The 17,806-nt window shown below is 52.4% G+C and overlaps 1 long non-coding RNA gene and 1 gene segment (V, D, J or C); one reads left to right on the forward strand and one right to left on the reverse strand.

Annotated features, from left to right (window-relative positions):
• Window positions 1-3,972: 3,972 nt before the first annotated feature.
• LOC140426667 (Ig kappa chain V region Mem5-like) lies at window positions 3,973-17,148 on the reverse strand. The segment is given in 4 exon segments: window positions 3,973-4,916; window positions 15,826-15,859; window positions 16,528-16,823; window positions 17,010-17,148. Coding segments are annotated over 4 exon segments (708 nt in total).
• Window positions 15,391-17,806, forward strand: part of LOC140426668 (uncharacterized) — a 45,093-nt gene continuing 42,677 nt past the window's right edge. Inside the window, exon 1 of the long non-coding RNA XR_011948258.1 lies at window positions 15,391-15,614. This is a non-coding gene — a long non-coding RNA (uncharacterized lncRNA). The remainder of the gene's footprint in view (window positions 15,615-17,806) is intronic.

Here is a 17,806-nt window from a genome sequence, read left to right on the forward strand (position 1 = left end):
GATACAGAATGAAGGCTGCTGGGGCAGCATGGGGCTCTTATACCCCGCCTAGCAAGGCGGAGCTACCATACAGCTTGACCAATAGGAAGCATACAATATCTACCAATGGTGTTCCAGCATTACCAGGTACCGTAATACCTCTACACAGACTACCACATTCACCCCCTGTTAAAAAAGTGTCCGGCAGATGTGGTGGCCTGATACTATAATCATGGCAACGTGGTAGAATTAGTTATGGAGGTACCATAATACCTCCGTACAGCGTTTTGTAACTTTTACAATTCTATTAACTATTTACAATTTATGATTTAAATTTACAATTTAAAATGAAGCAATCAGTCGATCGGGGACCCTGGTTATTCTCTGTGATCATCGGAGCTTCAGTGGTGACTCCGGTGGAAGCTCGGGCGTCTGTGACTCCGGGAGCGTGGCCTCGATCTCTGTGGCAGCTTCGACACCCCTAGACGGCGCTGGTGGGGAAAACGGTTGACCTGGGAAGCGAGCGCCTGCGGGGTGCATCGGTGAGTGGGGGGGCCTAGACGGGGTCGGCGGAAGGACCGATCCTCCTGTAAGGTGCCCTGGTGGAGTGGAGGGTGGGACTGGTGGCTGGGGTGTGCGTGGGGCTCCAGCGGGCGCCAGGTCTCGTTGGAGACCGTATCTTGTCAGCCGTCGGGGAGGCGTACTGGGCTTTCCCCCAGCAGCTCAGGTGCAGAATGAAGGCTGCTGGGGCGGCACGGGGTCTTATGCCCCACCTAGCAGGGCGGAGCTACCATACAGCTTGACCAATAGGAAGCATACCATATCTACCAATGGTGTTCCAGCATTACCAGGTACCGTAATACCTCTACACAGACTACCACAGAGAGAAACTGGAGAAATATGTGAATTCAGGGCTCGGCCAGGGGGATAATTAGAGGAAACTCGCGCAGACGCGGGGAGAACATGCACACACCGCACAGACAACGAACCAAGCCATGAATCGAACCAGTGACCCTGATGCTGTGAAGCAACAGTGCTAACCACTATGCTATCGTGCTGTCCTCCAGGTGGAACCTGGTGGTTCCTCACCTCTGCGGCGTCCGCCAGTATCCGCGTTGGTGACCGCCCTGTACTTGGCCACACTAGTCACCTCTGATGTGTTGGATGTTCTGGATCACAAACAGGTCACCAACACTTGAAGTAGTGCAACTCTATTTTATTATAAGGTTAACTATTTAAACATACTTGAACAGTGGGTAAATACGATACCAGCTTTAACTGTAGACCTTTGCCTAGTCCTAACCAGTTGATGCACTCAGGTGAATGTCTGTGTTGCAGGCTGCAAGCTCTGTGCTCCTTGTTGGCTGCTACTCCCAAGAGCGGGAACTCTGATGTCCCCTGTCTTTATAGTGCGTGTGCTCTCACTGGTGATTGGCTGCAGTGTTGTGTATGTTGATTGGTCCCACTGTGTGTCCATCAGTGTGTGTCTGCACCATGATATACTGGTGTATATTATGACAACCTCCAGAGCCCGCTCCTCGAAGGAGGTGAGGATTCTCACCGCAAGTCTGGGCCCTCTCCTGCTTATTATGGGAGAGCTTTTCCTGAGGGGACACAGAGAGGGTATTGTTAGCCAAACATGTGATCCACTGTTATGGGGGTGGATGTCAAGGAGGGTTGGGGATCGCCTGGGGGATGTTCCCTTGGCAGGAGAGGGAGTGAGGGGTTTGTGTCTACTCACTCTGGCTGGCCGGTGTAGGTCGTTGACCTGCTTCCGACACCGGAGACCAGTCCTTCTGGTCACACTACTGTGACTAGCTGACTACTCCCAGACAGCACTGGCTGTCTTGTGGCTCACCCTCCGGGACCCTCTGGGAACAGGACACCCCTCCTGGCCTCCACCGTGTCCAGGAGCCTCCCCAGGTCAGCGTCTCCAAATCTTGGGGCCGGTCTCCTCGGTGCCATTATTGTGAGCTGCCTGGGATTGGTTGAGCAGGTGCTGCTCGACATTGTTATCGGAGGGCTGGCGAGAGCGGTCCTTGCCAATCAGCTGGCGAGCCGGCATTCGGGGAAGGCAACCCGTGAGGCCTCATTAAGTGGGCCAATTAACGTTGAATATTGTTGCCGGCCTCGCTGGGCCGAGCGGCGGGAACACGTGGCAATTCCCGCTCGCTAAGCACTTGGACATTTTTCCGGACAATTGCGCTCTTGGAGTAGTTCCAGTAGAATTCATTGAATTCATACAGTAGTTATTGTCTGTATAGTTATCTGTTAGTTATCTTTCCATATGTTTGTCACTAAATCATCATTCTAGTTAAACAACTAGATGTTCTGTGTATCTCATGACAACGGCCATATCACAGAAAAGAACAGGTTGTTAGGGGTGTGACCACCCAGAGATCAGTGGGTCTGGGCCAATCGCTCAGACAAAACAAAGATCGGACAAAGAGATGGACAATAAGGAGAGTGTGAAAGGAGGAATTTGAGGTAGAGAGATGGAGAGGTTTAGGGAGAGAATTCCAGTGCTTGGGGCACAGGCAGCTGAAGGCACGGCCACCAATGGGGGAGTGATTATGATCAGGAATGTACAAGAGGCCAGAATTAGAGGAGCGCAGATATCTCGGAGGGTTGTGGGGCTGGAGGAGATTCCCGAGATAGGGAGGGCGAGGACATGGAGGGATTGGAAAACAAGGATGAGAATTTTCAAATCGAGACATTGCTTGACCAGGAGCCAATGTGGGTGAGTGAGCACAGGGGGTGATAGTGGAACGGGACTTGGTGTGAGTTCAGGCTGGGACAGCAGAGTTTTGGATGAGCTCATGTTTCCGGAGGGTAGGATGTGGGAGAGCAGCCAGGAGTGTATTGGAATAGTCACGTCTAGAGGTAACGGAGACATGGATGAAGATTTCTGCAGCTGATAAGCTGAGAGAAGGAGGTTGCTCTCATGGATAAGATGAGCTCAGAGAGGGCATGAGGGGAGATAGGAGAGAAACTAGAGAAAGATGTGAGTTCAGGGCCCGGGCAGGGGGGGAGAATTAGAGGAAGTTTGTCCAGACGGGCTAGTGGAAGGGAGGGACGTGGCAGGGGCAGCTGATTGGATCGTCTCAATCTTAGTGACAAAGACGTCCATGAGCTCCTCCCACTTGTTGTTGGAGGTGAGGGTGGAGGGGACAGGGGAGAGGGGGTTAAGAATATGGTCTGCAATGGAGAAAAGAAGCCGGGGATTATCTTTACATTCCAGGATGATCCTGGAATGGTGAGCAGTTTTAGCAGATGGGAGTAGGAGCCGGGAGTGTTTGAAGTGGTCCAGCCGGATCTGGCAGTGGATGGATAAACCAGTTCTCCCCCATATCCTTTCAAGTCTGCGTCACTTGGATTAAGTGAGTGGAGATGAGGCCGTAGAGGGGAATGGCCAGGGTGAGAGAGAGGAATGGTTTTACTGGGACGAGGATATCAAAGGTGGAGGTGAGGGTGAGGTTGAGTAAATCAGTCGCTGCAGAAATGTTGTGGTGATTGGAGGGCCAGAGACAGAGAGTTGGGATTTTGAAAGTACCGTTTAAGTGAATTGGGGAATAGGTTTTTCCAGGGATGGATAAAGAAGGGGGTAGGGTTGGGGTGTGGAAGGGGGATGTGGGTGGGGAGTGATACAAGGAAGTGATCAGAGATGGTCTTATCTGTGATTGAAACTCTGGGAGTACTGAGACCACGTGAGATGGTAAGGTCACGGGGGAATATGGGTTGGAGAATTGTGATTGTGATGATTTAATCCCAGCAACTTTCAGTCTCTTTTCTGATTTGAATCTTGTAAACTCAGAGATTCCAGATAAAACTGATTATTTAAAAATGATTGATAATTGTCTTTGAATCCAATCTTCTGCTGATGTGCCATTGATTGACAGGCGAACCAGCCAATCATGACAATCACTACATGAAATGCAGCCAATCAGCTGATGGGGAGGAGGGTCATTTCCAAAGCACACACGAGACACATACTGAATATTCTTAATGTTTATTACCTTTTACAGATTTACATTGTCAGAAAAAAGACTTGAATAAACAGCCCAGCCAGAGGAAGCTGGAGAAATTTACAGGGAGAATGAAGGTTCATTAAAACACTTGTGGAGATTTTCTCAATAACACGAGAATCATGTCCCTTTAAACAGCGATTAAACCTTAAACTGTAACTGCAGGGTGAGCAGGAAGGAGGTCTGGTTTCCTGGAGCAGAGACTTCAGAGGGTCACATTATTTTGGTACAGCTGACAGTCTTCAGCATCTTAGAGAGGTTTTACTTGGCATCACGAGTCTGCACTGTCCCATCAAACATTCCCAGGACAGGTACAGCACGGGGTTAGATACCGAGTAAAGATCCCTCTACACTGTCCCATCAAACACTCCCAGGATAGGTACAGCACGAGGTTAGATACGGAGCGAAGATCCCTCTACACATTCCCAAAATCCTGTCTTAACCTCTGACCCTCAGAAGTGTCTCAGACTCAGTCCCGAGAAGGAAGAGAGTTGTAATTCAGTGCTGACAATGACCATTGTCCTCCCAGCTCACCCCTGTTCTATGTAAAGTTGTGTCTCCTCTGTGGACTGTCTCTAACACTCTACGCACATTCTGACCTCCTGATGCTCTTGCTGAGGGCAGAGGAGAGGCTCACGTGGGTGAGGGCACAGGAGAAGCGGGCGTTGGACTCCCAGGCAGAGCCAGAGAGGGTCAGCAGGCTGCTGACACTGTAGGTGTTGTCCGAAGCTCGCAGGTAGTTGCTGGTCTGAACCCCGTCCGCAATGACTGCCCCGTCCTTCTTCCACTCCACCACCACCTCATCAGGATAGAAGTGATTGGCAAGGCACACCAGGGTGGCAGTGCCCTTGGTCTTGACCTCCTCCAGGGAGGGGGGAAGCAGGGTCAGCGTGGGTTGTGAATTCTCACGGCCTGAAAGAGAAGAGAAGGAATTTTAATCGCTGCCTTTTTCAAGGATTTCAACTTCCCGAATATTAACTTGGATCAAATGAGTGTCAATGTGTAGATGATGCAGAATTCTGACAATCCATTCCGGGGACCACGTTTTAAAATAAATTTAGAATACCCAATTTATTTTTTCCAATTAAGGGGCAATTTAGCGTGGCCAATCCACCGATCCTGCACATCTTTCGGTTGTGGGGGCGAAACCCACGCAATCACAGGGAGAGAATGTGCAAGCTCCACACGGACAGTGTCTCAGGACTGGGATTGAACCTGGGACCTCGGCACCGTGAGGCAGCAGTGCTAGCCACTGTGCCACCGTGCTGCCCACTATTTTTTAACCAGTCGGGAACAATCCCTCCTGGGGGCGGCACAGTGGCACACTGGTTAGCACTGTTGTTCCACAGCTCCAAGGTCCCAGGTTCGATTCCCAGCTTCGGTCACTGTCTGTGCGGAGTCTGCACGTTCTCCCCATGTCTGCGAGAATTTCCTCCGGGTGGTCTCGTTTCCTCCCACAAGTCACGAAAGACGTGCTGTTAATTAATTTGGACATTCTTAATATCTGATTCAGCACGCCGGCGGGATGATCTGTTTCGCCAGCTGGTCAATGGGGTTTCCCATTGTGGGGCAGCCCCACACCGTCGGGAACCCCCGGGCTGCCGGCAAAACGGAGCACCCCGCCCGCGGAGAATCCAGACCGTTGGATTTCAAATAATTCAGTGTCAGGAGGTAAAGGTTTGATGTTGAGCTGGTTGAACCATTTTGGAATGGCACTTAAACATTTGTAAAGAAGGTTATGACAAATTCAGCACTGAAATGGTTAATAGTGAGAGTATTTAAAGACACAGTGTCCCTTTAAGAGACTGTTAACCGGTCAGGAAGCTCGAACTATTGATCAGTCTGTCTGGGGGAAACCTTGGGAGAACTTTATCCCAGAACATTGGAGCAGACTTGGAGAAACACACTACACAAAGGATTCTGATTGGCTGTCAGTGTAGAAGGTTCTAGATTTCATTTCAAACCTTGCTGCCCAGCACTGGGCTGAGGTCAAGGGTGAAGCCACAACGTTGCGACTCAGAGGCGAGAGTGCTCCCCACTGAGGCACGGCTGACACCTCATGCTCCAATAGGCTGCCATGTTCATCCTCCTGCCTCACACTTGGAGGAATGAGGCCACTTGGGGAGGGTGGAACTGTTCCCCAGCCAGAGAGAGTGTCTTCAGGAGAGAGATGGAGAGCAGATTATGGGAGGCCTGGAGTCTAGAGGGGGGACATTTAACCAGTCGATGGCAGGAGCTGAGCCCTTTCCCCGTAAGGATTTTTAAAGTGGATGGGTGTGATGAATGGTTACTGTACTCTTAACACCATGTAGGTGATGCCCCTTTAAGACGATGTTTGAAACCCTGGGGGACTCCGCCTCTGGCTCCGCCCACCAGGGAGCCGTATATAAGGTGACGCCCTGTAGGCGGCACTCAGTAAGCACACGTCTCTGTAACTGGCTAGTTCTCTGCTTATTAAAGCCTTCATTTACCATTCCACACTCCTGTGTCATTATTGAGGGTACTACAATGGGGAAAGTGGGAGGTGAACCAGAGAAGCATCTTTGTTGTTGCTGAAACTCCTGCTATCTGCTCAGTCACATCTAATAAACACACAGACAAATCAGACACACATGGGTCTGTGTGGATTTTCTGCTGGTTTCAGTTCAATGAAGAGTGCAGGAGGACACGCCAGGAGCAGCACCAGACAGGCTGAAAAATGAGGTGTCAACCTGGTGACGATACAACACAGGACTGTGTGTCAAACAGCAGAAGCAGCATGTGCCAGACAGAGCTAAACGATCCCACAACCCACGGATCAGATCTAAGCTCCGCAGTCCTGTCGTATCCAGACGTGAATGCTGATGGACAATTAAACAACTCACTGGAGGAGGAGGCTCCACAAATATCTCCATCCTCAATGATGGAGGAACCCAACGAAAAGTGTCGAGTGGATGATCCATCCCGGCCTCCTCCTGAGATCCCAGCATCACAGATGTCAGTCTTCAGCCAGTTTGATTCACTCCGCGTGATATCAAGAAACACTGACGGCCCTGGATACTGCGAAAGCTCTGGGCCCTGACATCATCCCCCCACTCACATCCCCCCCATCCCGTACCAGCTTCCCCGGACAGGTGCTGGAATGTGGCGACTAGGGGCTTTTCACAGTAACTTCATTTGAAGTCTACTTGTGACAATAAGCGATTTTTATTTCATTTTTTAATTTCACTAGCACTGAAGACTTGTGTTCCAGACTTGTGTGGACGCTGAGAGTTTGTCTCCCCTGGTCAGGGAATCAGAAACACAGGGTCGCCGTCTCAGGATAAGGAGCTGATCGTTTAGGACTGAGATGGGGAGAAATCTCTTCACTCAAAGTGTTGTGAATCTTTGGTATTCTCGACCCAGAGGGTCTGGATGCTCCATCGTTGAATATATTCCAGACTGGGATTGACAGATTTTTTAGGTCTTTCGGGAAAATTAAGAGGTACGGGGAGTGGGCGGGAAAATGGAGTTGAAAACCAAGGTCCGGCATGATCGCTGGAGATTGGGGGTAGACGACTAGATTATTGAGGATTGGCTGACTGGCAGAAAGCAGAGGGCCGGGATAAGTGGGTCCTTCTCTGGCTGGTGAACTGTAACTAGCGGAGTGCCGCAGGGGTCAGTCCTCGAACCTCAACTGTTCACAACTTCTATCAATGACCTGCAAGCAGGGACAGAGTGTAACACAGCAAAATATGTGGATGATACTAAAATAGGTGGGAAAGCAGGCAATGAAGAGGAGATAAAGATTTTACAGAGGGATACAGGTAGGCTAGGAGATTGGACCAAAATGTGGCCAATGGAGTTTAATGTAGATTAGGGTGAGGTTATCCATTTTGGCTGAAAAAATAGAAAGACAAATTCTTATCTAAATGGAAAACAGGTTCAAAATGTATCTGGGCAGAGGGATCTGAGTATCTTTGTTCATGAATCACAGGAAGTGGATGGGCAGGTACAGCATGGAATTAAAAAGGCAAATGGGATGTTAGTGTTTATTGCAAAAGGACTGGAGTTTAAAAATAGAGAAGTTTTCTACCAATTGTCTAGGGTGTTGGTGAGACCACATCTGGAGCAGTGTGTCCAGTTTTGATCTCCTTATTGGAGGAAGGATGTGGTGGCATTGGAGCCGTTCAGACGAGGTTCACCAGATTAATTTCGAGGGTGAAAGAGTTAAAGATTAAACAGTTTGGGTTTATACTCGCTGGAGTTTAGAAGGATGAGAGGGGATCTGATCGAGGTATATAAAATACTGAAAGGGATTGATAAAGTAAATGTCGGCCAAATGGTCCCCCTTGTGGAGGAATCTAGAATAAGAGTTCACAGGTTTGGGCACGATACTCCGGAAAGATTTCTAAGTGTGGTAGCGAGCGGGAACTACCGCGAGCTTCCCGGCGCTCGGCCCGGCGAGGCCAGCAACGTTAATTGGTCCACTTAAAGAGGCCCCACGGGCTTCTGCTCTCCAGCTGATTTACCGGCACCGTGCTTGCCAGCCCCCCACTAACAAGGCCGAGCAGCACTTAAACAGCAGCCAACCTCAGCCAGCTCGGAACCCTGGCACCACGACGACTGGCCCTAAGATTCGGGGATGCAGACCTGGGGAGGCTCCTCGGCGTGAAGGCCAGGAGGGATGTCCTGTTACCCCGAGGATCCCGGAGGGTGAGCCACAAGACAGCCAGTGCCGCCTGGGACGAGGTGGCAGCAGCATTGAGCTCGGGGAGTGTGGCCAGGAGAACTGGCCTCCTGTTTCGGAAGAAGGTCAACAAACTACATCGGGCAAAATGGGTGAGTTGACACCAACGCCCATCCCCCCCTCCCCCGAGACCATTCTACCCCCACACAACAATCCACCCCCCCCAACCCTCCATGCGGCCCCCAACCCTCCTTTCACCCCCCCCTCCCTTCAATGCCCCCCACCCACATCCCTTCCTTGGGGTGGCAAGGTAGCACAGTGGTTAGCGCAATTGATTCACAGCTCCAGTGTCCCAGGTTCGATTCCCGGCTTGGGTCACTGTCTGTGGGGAATCTGCACGTTCTCCCCGTGTGTGCGTGGGTTTCCTCCGGGTGCTCCATTTCCTCCCACAGTCCAAAGATGTGCGGGTTAGGTGGAATGGCCATGATAAATTGCCCTCAGTGTCCAAAAAGGTTAGGTGAGGCTATTGGGTTGGGGGGGGGTAGGGTGGAGGTGTGAGCTTAGGTAGGGTGCTCTTTCCAAGGGCCGGTGCAGACTCAATGGGCTGAATGGCCTCCTTCTACACTGTATATTCTATGATTCAATGATTCACACACCCTTCCCAACATTGTGAACCACGCATGTGTAAAACAGCTCCCTCTCTGGGTCTCGGCAGGAGAAGCTCTCCCACAATCTCTGGGAGATGGCCCAGACTGGCAGAGGAGGGCTGGACATAAGAATCCTCACCTCCTTCAAGGAGTGGGCCCTGAAAGTGACTGGTGTGGCTGAGGACAGAGCAGTCACCAATGCGGAGGTTGGCGTATGCCGCAGAGGTGAGAATCCACCGGGCCCCACCCAGAGGACCTGTCACATGTGAGTTGTTAATGTCATACACACTGACCAATTTCCCCCCCCCCCCACTGACCACATGTCCATTCTTCCTCAGGTCCTTCAGCCGATGGTGCCGGCTCATCCCGGCCCATCGACTCTCCTGTCTCCCAGGAGACCACCTCGGAGGGGAGCTCCAAGGAAGACACGATCGAGGCGTAACTGCTGTCATCCCCACCCGCCGTCAGCACAGAAACTCGCACCTCGGTGGGAAACGTTAGTGGTCAGGCTTCTGGGGCACAATCTGGTGAGCATCACACAGCTGCTGATGCACATCAGGTGGAGGCAGGAACCCCCAGGCGAGGCAGCAGTCGGAGGGCTGCTGGATCCCAGGTCCCAGCCTGACGCTAAGCCTCTGGAACAGGTTTTACCCGGAGCCGATATAGACGTTAGGGAGCGGCCGGGATGTTCAGAGGGAGATGTCAGTGTCACTCCAGCAGATCCATAGCCAATTGGAGGAGTCCCAGAGGCTACGGTCACAGGAGATGTCGCCGGCTATGTGTGGCACCGAGGCCAACACTGCTAGCGTGGCGACCGCAGTGGAGAGCCTGGTGCTCGACGTCGGCACCATTAGTGAAGGTGCCCCATGCGTCGCACAGTCGGTGACGGCCATGACTGAGGGTCCTGACAGAATGTCAGACTCTCTGGGGGATGTCACCCAGTACCAGGCTGACCTTGATGAGGTTCTGCGGGGTATGTCCTGCTCTCAGATGGGAATGGCTGAGGCTCTGCTGACCTTATCCCAGTCACAGGTGGGCATTGCCGAGACTCTGCAGACCATGGCCTGGTCACTGAGGGGCATCGCCGAGGCGTTGACACCTTGGTGCAGGTATCAGGGAGTTGCCAGGGCTGGCAGAGACAGGTGATGCAGGGGTAATGGGGGCTCGAACCAGCTGCCCCTCCATCCTGAGGTGAACCCCAGGGTCCTATGGGCACCGAGCGGGAGGAGAGGGCACTGTCCCATGGAATGGGGAAGGTGGCCACCTGCTCCCCTGTGTTCCACCCCACTGATGAAGCCCCATCTCTCAGTCAGCACTTAGGAATAGGGAGGCATGGCTGTGCATGTGCTGAATGACAGGAAGCTGTTGGATATGTGGCGGCTCCTGTTAATTGTTTGGAATTTGGCCTTAAGTGGTGATAATTGGTTTCTTGCCACATAGGTTGAGAGGAGGTAGATTTAAAACTGAGAAGAGGAGGAACTATTTCTCGCAGAGGGTGGTGAATTTGTGGAACTCGCTGCCCCATAGTGGGGTGGGGTCCGATTCATTAAATGGTTTCAAGAAGGAATTATTTCTGATAAAAGCCGGGTTAAAGGGATATGGGGAACAGTAGGGAGGTGGATTTGAGACCAGGAAGAGATCAGCCATGATCTGATTGACTGGCGAAGCAGGCTCGAAGGGTTGAATTACCTACTCCTGCTCCTAATTCCTACGTTCCTCTGATTATATTAAATGGTGCAGGCTCGATGGGCCAAATGGTTTACTCCTGCTCCTATTTCTTGCGTTCATCTGTTCTAGAACACACCCCTAGCCAAGCTGTTCCAGTTTAGCTTCGAAACTGACATTGACTCAATAATGTGGAAAATTACACAGCTATGTCACGTCCACAAGAAGCTGGACAAATCCAATCCGGACATTTACTGCCTCATCAGTCAACTCTCAAACATCAGGTAGCATGGTTAGCACTGCTGCCTCACGGCGCCGGGGTCCCAGGCTCAATCTCGGCCCTGGGTCACTGTCCGTGTGGAGTTTGCACATTCTCCCCGAGTTTGCGTCGGTTTCGCCCCCACAACGCAAACATGTGCAGGGTAGGTGGATTGGCCACGCTAAAATTGTCCCTTAATTGGAAAAAATGAATTGGGTACTCAAAATGTTTTTAAAATTCTCAATCATCAGCAAAGTAACGGGCGCAATTCAGTGGCCGCATTGCGCTTGAGTGAGAGTACAGCACGGTCGGTAGATCCAGGGTGAAGCCAAGTCCTGCGCGGCATTGGATTCGGAACTCTGCCTAAAAGAGTCCCGGGCCACCCGGGCCCTTGGAGACCTCTGGTTGGTCAGGGATCGTGCAGGGTTGTCCCTTGGCCCCTCCCCTGGAATGTGGGAACCTTGACACTGCAACCCTGACACTGCCCCGGTGCCTGGGTGGCACTGCCAAACTGGCAGGAGCACTGCCAGGGTGCCAGGGTGGCAGTGTAAATGTGTCCAGGTGTCAGAGTGGCACTGCCAAGATCAGGGCCCAAGGGGGGCCATGCCCATGAAAGCAGGGTGGAGCGGTGGTGCACAGGGCAGGTAAGCAGGGGCCTCTGGGACATTGTGGGGGTGACGGGTATGTGTCCTGGAGGGAGGGGGTGCTGTAAGGGGGTTGTGGTGGCCTGAAGAGGGGTCCGCCAGGGACCCCATAGCGGGATGTCTTCACTTGAGGGGTTGTGGGTCGTGCCCATTTGTGTGGTGGGTGACATTGCCCATGGGTGGGGGCTGGGGGAGACCCACAAGCCCACTTTGAGATTGGGGCACCCTTTCAAAATGACAGCCCGATCTCTGAGTTCAGCTCCCCATGACGACATAAATTCTGGGTGTGATTCATTTTCCACGTTGCACTCAAACAAGGGCACAACACGGCCGGAGAATCCCGGGGGAGCCCTCTCGCGGAGTTCCCGGCTGCCTCTGTGCCTCACGGGATTCACCCAAGTCACGCAAGATGCCAGATTCGTAACACCGCCCAAAAGGGGAGGGACCAAACAACATTCGCAGATACTAAGTTTGTAAACCTACTTAAGGCCTACCCACCCAGAATACTGCGGTCTCTCTCGATGCTCCAGCCTGCCCAGGAAGCCTGCAGCCAGGTGCCAATCTGTGCTGGTCCACAAGAACATGAACCAGGCAGAACGGCACCCGGGGAGTCATCCGGGCGATCGGAGATTCCTGGGTGTTCATGGTCAGTGCAGGATGGTCCCTTGGCCCTCCCCCCGGAATGTGGGCACCTTGGCACTGCCACCCTAGCACTGCCAAGGTGCCTGGGTGGCATTGCCAAGCTGGCAGGAGCACTATCAGGGTGCCAGTGCAAGGGTGCCAGTGTGGCACTGCCAAGGGTCAGGACCCAAGGGGGCCATACCCATGAAAGGAGAGTGGAGAGGGCGGCATGGTGGCACAGTGGTTAGCACTGCTACCTTTCGGCACTGAGGACCCAGGTTCGATCCTGGCCCCGGGTCACTGTCCGTGTGGAGTTTGCACATTCTCCCCGTGTCTGCATGGGTCTCATGTGCAGGGTAGGTGAATTGGTCACGCTAAACTGCCACTTAATTGAAACAAAAAGAATTGGATACTCTAAATGTATTTTTAAAAAAGAAAGGAGAGGGCGGTTTGAAAGGTAGGGGTGCTCAGGGCAGGTAAGCAAGGGCCTCTGGGAGCTTGGGGCATGGTAGGTGGGGTTCCTGGAAGAGAACTTGTGGCGCTTGAAGAGAGGGGACCCCAAGGAACCCCATAGCGGGGTGTCCTCTCTTGGGGGGTATGGGATAGTGCCCATGAGTGTGGGGTGTGACATTGCCAGTGGGTGGGGGATCTGGGGGACCCGGAAGCTCACTTAGAGATTGGGGCACCCTTTCAAAATGGTGGCCCGATATCTGAGTTCAGCTTCAAAGTGGTAAAAAAAAAGTAAGGGTGCGATCCTCTGGAAAAATTTGTTTGTGGCGGGTTCTTCAGGGAGCTTCCCGCCGGGTCTGCCGGTGAGACCCCACCGCTATTCAATAGCACTTAGTCATTGGGAGCTAATCTCCAGCCGCGTTGTGCTCTCGCTTGACGCAACACAGCCGGAGAATGCCGGGAGAGGCCTGTAGCGAGCTTTCCGACAGGCTCCGTGCCTCCTGGGATTCTCCGACGCCCCGCGAGATGGCAGAGTCGGAACCCCGCCCCAAACGGGCAGGAACGAATGACGCTCATGGAAGTAGGTCGTAAACCTACCTACGACCTACCTGCGCAGGATCCACCAGCTTCCCGTAATTTCCTTGGCTTCCCCCGGGAGGCTGCAGCCGGGCGCCAAACGTAGACCAGGCAGAACGACACCGGGGGGAGGTGGGGGGGGGGGGTCTCCCAGGCCACCAGAGACACCAGGATGGTCAGGGTAAGTGCAAGTTGGCTCCCCGGCCGTCCCTCTGGAATGCAGGCACCTTGGCACTGCCACCCCGGCACTGCCAACGTGCCAGAATAGCACTGCCAAGCCAGCAGGAGCACTGCTTGGGTGCCAGGATGACAGTGCCAGGGTGGCACTGCCAAGGGTCAGGGGACAAGTGGGGCAGACCCATGAAATGAGGGTGGAGGGGGGGGTTTGCAGAGTGGTGGAGTGACAGGCAGGTAAGTAGGGGCATCCGGGAGGTTGGGTGGGTGATGGGTAGGGGTCCTAAAAGGAAGGGGGTGCTGTAAGGAGGCTTGGGGGCCTTGAAGATTGGGGGAACGCAGTCGCGTTCCAAGACGGCGCAAAACGGGCGAGGGCACTACCGATTCTGGCCCACAGGGGGCCAGCACGGCGCTGGAGAGGTTCACGCCTCTCCACTGCTCCCTTCCCGATCATGGGCCAGACCCCATCGGAGGCCCCCCGCAGTGAAGGTGCCTCCCCTCCCCACCCCCCACTGCCCCCCCCCCGACCATACGCGCAGAGTTCCCACCGGCTGCGAGTAGGTGTGACGGCGCCGGCGGGACTCTCCCGTTTCCGCGCGGCCGCTCGGCCCATCAAGGCCGGAGAATCGGCGGCCCGGCCGCGGATAGCGGCCCGCAACCGGCGCCGCGACAAACGCGCCGGGGCGAATGGCGCCGATTCTCCGCTCCTTGGAGAATCGCGTGCAGGCGTCGGGGCGGCGTGGCGTGGTTGCGGCGATTCTCCGGCCCGGTGCGGGGCTCGGAGAATCCCGCCCCTGAATTCCAGAGGTGAGGCCAGAGTGACTGCCCTTGACATCGCGGCAGCATTTGACTGAGTTTAATATCATGGAGCCCAAACAAAACTGGAGTCAGTGGGAATCAGGGGGAAAACTCTCCGCTGGTCGGGTCATACCCAGCACAAAGGAAGATGGCTGTTGTTTGGGGTTTTAACTCTACAATCTATATCAATGAGCTGGATGAAGGAAATGACAGTATTGTAGCTAAATGTGCTGATGATAAAATGATAGGTAGGAAAGCAAGTTGTGAGGAGGATACAGAGTCTGAAAAGGGAAATCTAGAATTAGTGGACACAGTTTAAAAATAAGGGATTTCCATTTAAGGCGGAGATGAGGAGGAATTTCTTCTCTCAGAGGGTCGTTAGTTTTTGGAAATCTCTTTCCCAGAAAGCAGTGCATGCTGGGACATTGAATATATTAAAGGCAGAGTTAGACAGATTTTTGATTGACGAGGGGGTCAAGGGTTCTGGGGACCGGCAGGAAAGTGGAGTTCAGGCCATTTTTACAAGTTAGTTTATGGGATGTGTGGATCTGAAGTGGGAATCTGCCATCCTGACCTTGTCCGGCCGACAAGTGACTCCAGATCTGCAGTAACGTGATGACTCTGAAAAGTCCTCTGGAATGGCCGAGCAAGACACTCAGTTCAAGGGCAATTAGGGATGGGCAATAAATGCTGGTCCCGTCAGAGATCACACATCACAACAAACAATAAAAATATCTCCAGGGATTTTCAGTAATATTGGATCAGGAATAAATATCGGACTGAACTCGACCCAAAGAGAAAGTAACTGAGAGTCTCCCCAAAAGCCTGGAACACTGAAGCCACTGGACTGTGAGCCCTGCTGGACCTGTTTGTCATCAGAACTTTGCTAAGAGATATGCAGGGAGTGGAGAGAGCAGAGTTAAAGCTGGGGGAAGTGGGACCTCGCTGTCTCACTGTGCTGCTGCTGCTGTGATCAGTTATATCAGAGAGTGTGACAGGGAGCCAGAGCTCACATCAAACTCTGCCCGTGTCTGTCACACGGAGACTGACAGGAGTCTAGTGAGTGATTTCACTCCGTGGTCCAGGAATGTGAACACAGTCTGCAAACGTCCAGATCTCCTCGACACGGTGGGTAAAAGCTGCTTACTTATATCTTGCTGCTTAAAGGGGGGAATGGAACTAAAGAAATACAGCTGGGCACCCTGTTCTACACAGTGTTCTTCAATGAACCATTTCATTCACTGCAGCTCCCCACTAACACCTTCAACTACTCAGCATTTGTGTTTGAGAACGTTTCAGTATTGAAAGGGTTAATAACGGAGGATTGGAATTTACTTACTCAGTCTGAGCTTGGTTCCTTTACCGAACGTGAGCCACACTGGCAGCTTCCAGTACAGGGGCTGTACAAAAACCTCTGTCTCTGCTTCACTCACTCACTCTCACCCTCTCTCTGTCTTTCTCTGTCTCTCACTCACTCACTCTCACCCTCTCTCTGTCTCTCACTCACTCACTCTCACCCTCTCTCTGTCTCTCACTCACTCACTCTCACCCTCTCTCTGTCTGTCTCTGTCTCTCACTCACTCACTCTCACCCTCTCTCTGTCTCTCTCTGTCTCTCACTCACTCACTCTCACCCTCTCTCGGTCTCTCACTCACTCACTCTCACCCTCTCTCTGTCTCTCACTCACTCTCACCCTATCTGTGTTTCTCTCTGTCTCTCACTCACTCATGTCTTTCTCTCTCACTCTCACTTTCTGTTTCTCTCAATGTCTCTGTTTTTTTGGGAGAGTTGAGAATTCTAATTTTGGATGATAAATCTTTCAGCTGCTCTTCATACGTGGACATGGAGAGTCAGATGGAAACTTGAGGCCTTCAGTGAGCTGTGGACACCACAGGGACTGGACTGTGTAGTGGACACTGAGAATCATTTGTTCAGTTTCCTTGCTTGTGTTTATTAGATATTGTATAAAACTGGGAAGTGTGAGGAGCAGAGGTGGTGCTGTGTGTATTGAGGTTTTTGTAAGGCTCTGTATCACTGTGTAGGGCCAGCTGTTATACTGCTGACAGTAATAGTCAGCGACATCCTCATTCTGCACATTGCTGATTGTCAGGGTGAATCGTGTTCCAGATCCACTGCCGGTGAATCGGTCGGATATTCCTGTGAATCGAGTTGTTGCATCGTAGATCAGCAGAGCCGGTTTCTGACCTTCTCGCTGTTGATACCAAGCAACATAACTGCTAGCAGATTGACTGGCCGTACAGGTGATGGTTGCGGTCTGGCCCAGGCTCAATGACAACACCGGGGGAGACTGGGTCATGGTGATGTCTCCACTGATACCTGAGGAGTAATAGAGAAACAGAGTGAAGTAAAAACTGTCACAGAAAGAGCCTATACAATGAGATATTGTTGGACGCACTGACTGTTCCTCTGCTTTCCGCATTTTCCCTTCAATCACAAGTCAGTAGAATTGGATTGAAATGGAGAGCAGGAAAATATTCCAGGTGGAAAGAGAGAGATTTGTACCTGCGATGCAGAATGCCAGAGGCCAGATCAGCTGGATGGCTGAAATCATGGTGTCTGCTCCTGTCCCTGTGCCTGGTTACTGATAAACTCTCCCTTCACTGGGCTCTGCTTTATAAAGCTGCAGCCTGTGAGAGTCTCACTGCCCGTTCCTCAGTATGTAAATGGTATGAGGCAGAAACACCACGTCAGCACCTTCACTTCCTCTTCTCTCTCACTCCGTCCCTCCCTCCGTCCCCTTCTCTTACTCAGTATCTGTCCCTTTGTCTTTGCTCTCTCTCCCTCTCTCTCTCTTTCCCCTTCTCTCGCAATCTCTCCCTCTCTCTCTCTCACTCACTGCCTCTCGCTCTCTCCCACTCTCCATTGTTCTGTAATTCTCTAACTGATCTCTATAACAGGTGTTATAACTGGAGATTGGAACATTTTGAGTGCTGGTGCAGAGGTTAAATGCGTCCCCCCTCTCCCTGTCATAGTCTTCCCCTTGTTCCCCCTTTGGGTTATGGGGAGAAGGCAGGAGAATAGGGATGAGAAAATATCAGCCATGATTGAATGGTGGAGCAGGCTCGATGGGCCGAGTGACCTAATTCTGCTCCTAGGTCTTGTGGTCTTATGGTCTTTCCCTCACTCTCCCAGGTCGATCACATGTAAATGCTTCCGTTTTGCTCACTCTCTCTCTTTCGCTCTCTCTCTTTTCCATGCTGTCCCAGGTGGCACGGTAGCACAGTAGTTAGCACAGTTGCTTCACAGCGCCAGAGTCCCAGGATCGATCTCTGCTTGGGTCACTGTCTGTGTGGAGTTTG

The sequence above is a fragment of the Scyliorhinus torazame genome, chromosome 7 (assembly GCF_047496885.1).
Source record: "Scyliorhinus torazame isolate Kashiwa2021f chromosome 7, sScyTor2.1, whole genome shotgun sequence".
Classification (NCBI taxonomy): Eukaryota; Metazoa; Chordata; class Chondrichthyes; order Carcharhiniformes; family Scyliorhinidae; genus Scyliorhinus; species Scyliorhinus torazame.